The following is a 2,386-nucleotide window of genomic DNA, read 5'->3' as shown; positions in this document are numbered from 1 at the left end:
ATAGATTCTGTTAACAGCCAGGGCCCTAAGCATGGCAGCCAGGGCCGGGCCCTGGCGGGCCCTGGCTTATTTCAAACACTGGATCTGGTACCCCTGAACAGATAATGTTCTTTCAAAATAACAAAGGAGAGATTACAAACCTCGTTTTATTGCATCAAAACGCAAACAAGCTCAAGGCACGGATCGATGAAAGGAAAGGGTAACTACACAAAACACGTTTGTTGAAATGTCACGTCAAAGGACGCAAAATCAATGAAACAACAATTTAGTCACTAAAGAAGCAATGCCAAAAATCTCACTAAATTTTAGTGAGATGGTTGGCACTGCTTCTTAGCTATCAGATCCGGAATTCGTGGTCGCGTGCCAGAGAGAGCACAGCGCAGATCTCCTTCAACGTTCAGCTTGCTTCTGTATTTGGTCTTGACAGCGACCAGCGCGGAGAATGCAGCCTCGCAGAGATACGTGGATCCGAACATCGTCAGAATCCGAACAGCTTGAAGCGAGATCAGAGGATAAACAGGAAGATACTTGACCCAGAATGTCTCCAGGTCCAGAATTTCAAAGTCATCCTCAGCCGAGGAGTTGAACTTCAGCTCCAGAAACTCCTCCTGGACCTCGTCCGAAACATCAGCTACGTCGCATTGGAATGGGTTTCTGATGAATTTCCAGGTCTTTCGCTTTTCGTCCAAGTCAGGAAAGTAGCGGATGAATTCCGCTTTGAGTTCAGTCAGATGATCGATGATTTGGTTCTTTAACTTTGAATCGAGAAGGCCGTCCGGAACGGCAGAGTCCAAGTTTGGGAAACAAGCTATGTTTCCGGCCTCCATTCGGCATTTCCAGAGGTCGAGTTTAGCCATGAAGGCTCGAATGGCGTCGTATTGCGTGATAATGTTTATGTGCTTCCCTTGCAGTTTTTGGTTGATACCGTTGAGTGCTTCGAAGATGTCTACGAGGTAAGCTAGAGACAGTTGACATTCTCGGGACTGGAACATTTTGTAGAGATCCGCCTTCCGCTGCACATCTAGGAATGTTGCAACTTCTTCCCTCAGCTCGTAGACTCGCCCCAACATGTTTCCCTTCGAAAGCCAACGCACGTTTGTGTGGAAAAGCAAGGCTTGATGATCGCAGTCCAAGTCCTTGCACAGCTGTTTGAACAGACGACTGTTTAAGGCTCCACCTTTGATAAAGTTGACTACCTTGATAGCCAGGTTCAGGAAATCCCTCATTTCAGCGGGCAGGGTCTTAGATGCTAAGGACTCACGATGGATAACGCAGTGTGTACCAATAGCAGAGGGACTCTTTTGTTTCACCTTCGTAACGAAACCCGAACGCGAGCCAAGCATGGCCGGAGCTCCGTCTGTGCAAACACCTACCAACGCATCCCATGAAAGTCGATTTTCTTCGAAGAACTTCGATACCACTTCAAAGACATCCGCTGCTGTCGTGTAAGTTTCCAGGGGATGACAAAATAGCATTTCCTCCTTCACGCTGTCGCCTAATATGAAACGAGCATACATGAGCAGCTGAGAACACTGAGCCACATCTGTCGTTTCGTCGCATTGGATGGCAAAGACAGGCGAGGCCCTTATCTGGTCAGTCACTTGTTCTTTGATGTCCTGAGACATTTCATCGATCCGTCCCTTGATGGTATCGTTCGACAAGGAGATAGCCGAGAGTTTGTTCGCACTATCCTTCCCCAGGATGAGCTCTGCCGCTCGCAGTAGACTCGGTTTAATGAGAGTCTCTCTGATTGTATGGCTCTTGTTCTTTGCTACTAGCAGGGCAATCTCGTAGGACGCCTCAACGATCTTTGACGTCTGTTGCCGAAATGTCCCACTGCTGTCCAACTTAGCTCGCTTCAAGGCTTCCCTTTTCGCCACAAAGAATGCCTGTGATTTGTCTGCTAGTTCAGGATGGGTTGTCCTCAAGTGGCGTTCCAAACGTGTTGGCCGCATGGCATCATTGCTCAGAGTCTTGTAACATATAACGCACTGAGGAACCTCTGCGTCACCCTTTTGAAGTGCCACAAATCCGAACTTGATGTACTCGTCTTGGTATTTCCTCTTTTTCGCACTCATTGCCATCGACTTCGATTCCAGTTAATAATCTGTCGGAAGAAAAAAAGAAGTGTTAGTTGAGACTGAAACAAACTAGGAATTATATAAGGCTCTATCTTTTCGGTTAATTAATTTTTTTCAGTAGGGGGATTATAATTTCCGTTTGGGGTTATTTAGACGTTTATACTGCCGTCCCGCGCCCCCTCTGAAAATTGCTCACACCCCCCTTGGGGGGCGCGCCCCACAGGTTAAGAACCGCAGTGTTAGCATATTCACTGCCCAAATAGCTATGTGGAATTCTCTCATGTAGAGATTAAATATCGTTTGAA

The 2,386-nt window shown here is 47.1% G+C and overlaps 1 protein-coding gene across 1 annotated transcript; it reads right to left on the bottom strand.

Annotated features, from left to right (window-relative positions):
* Positions 1-305: 305 nt before the first annotated feature.
* Positions 306-2,084, bottom strand: LOC137433838 (protein FAM200C-like). Its single transcript, XM_068126229.2, has one exon. The coding sequence runs from the start codon at positions 2,082-2,084 to the stop codon at positions 306-308; it is 1,779 nt and encodes a 592-aa protein (XP_067982330.2).
* Positions 2,085-2,386: the final 302 nt, after the last annotated feature.

Source organism: Myxine glutinosa, chromosome 1, assembly GCF_964187855.1.
Source record: "Myxine glutinosa chromosome 1, kmMyxGlut1.1, whole genome shotgun sequence".
Classification (NCBI taxonomy): Eukaryota; Metazoa; Chordata; class Myxini; order Myxiniformes; family Myxinidae; genus Myxine; species Myxine glutinosa.
This window is presented reverse-complemented; position numbering and strand designations above follow the sequence as displayed.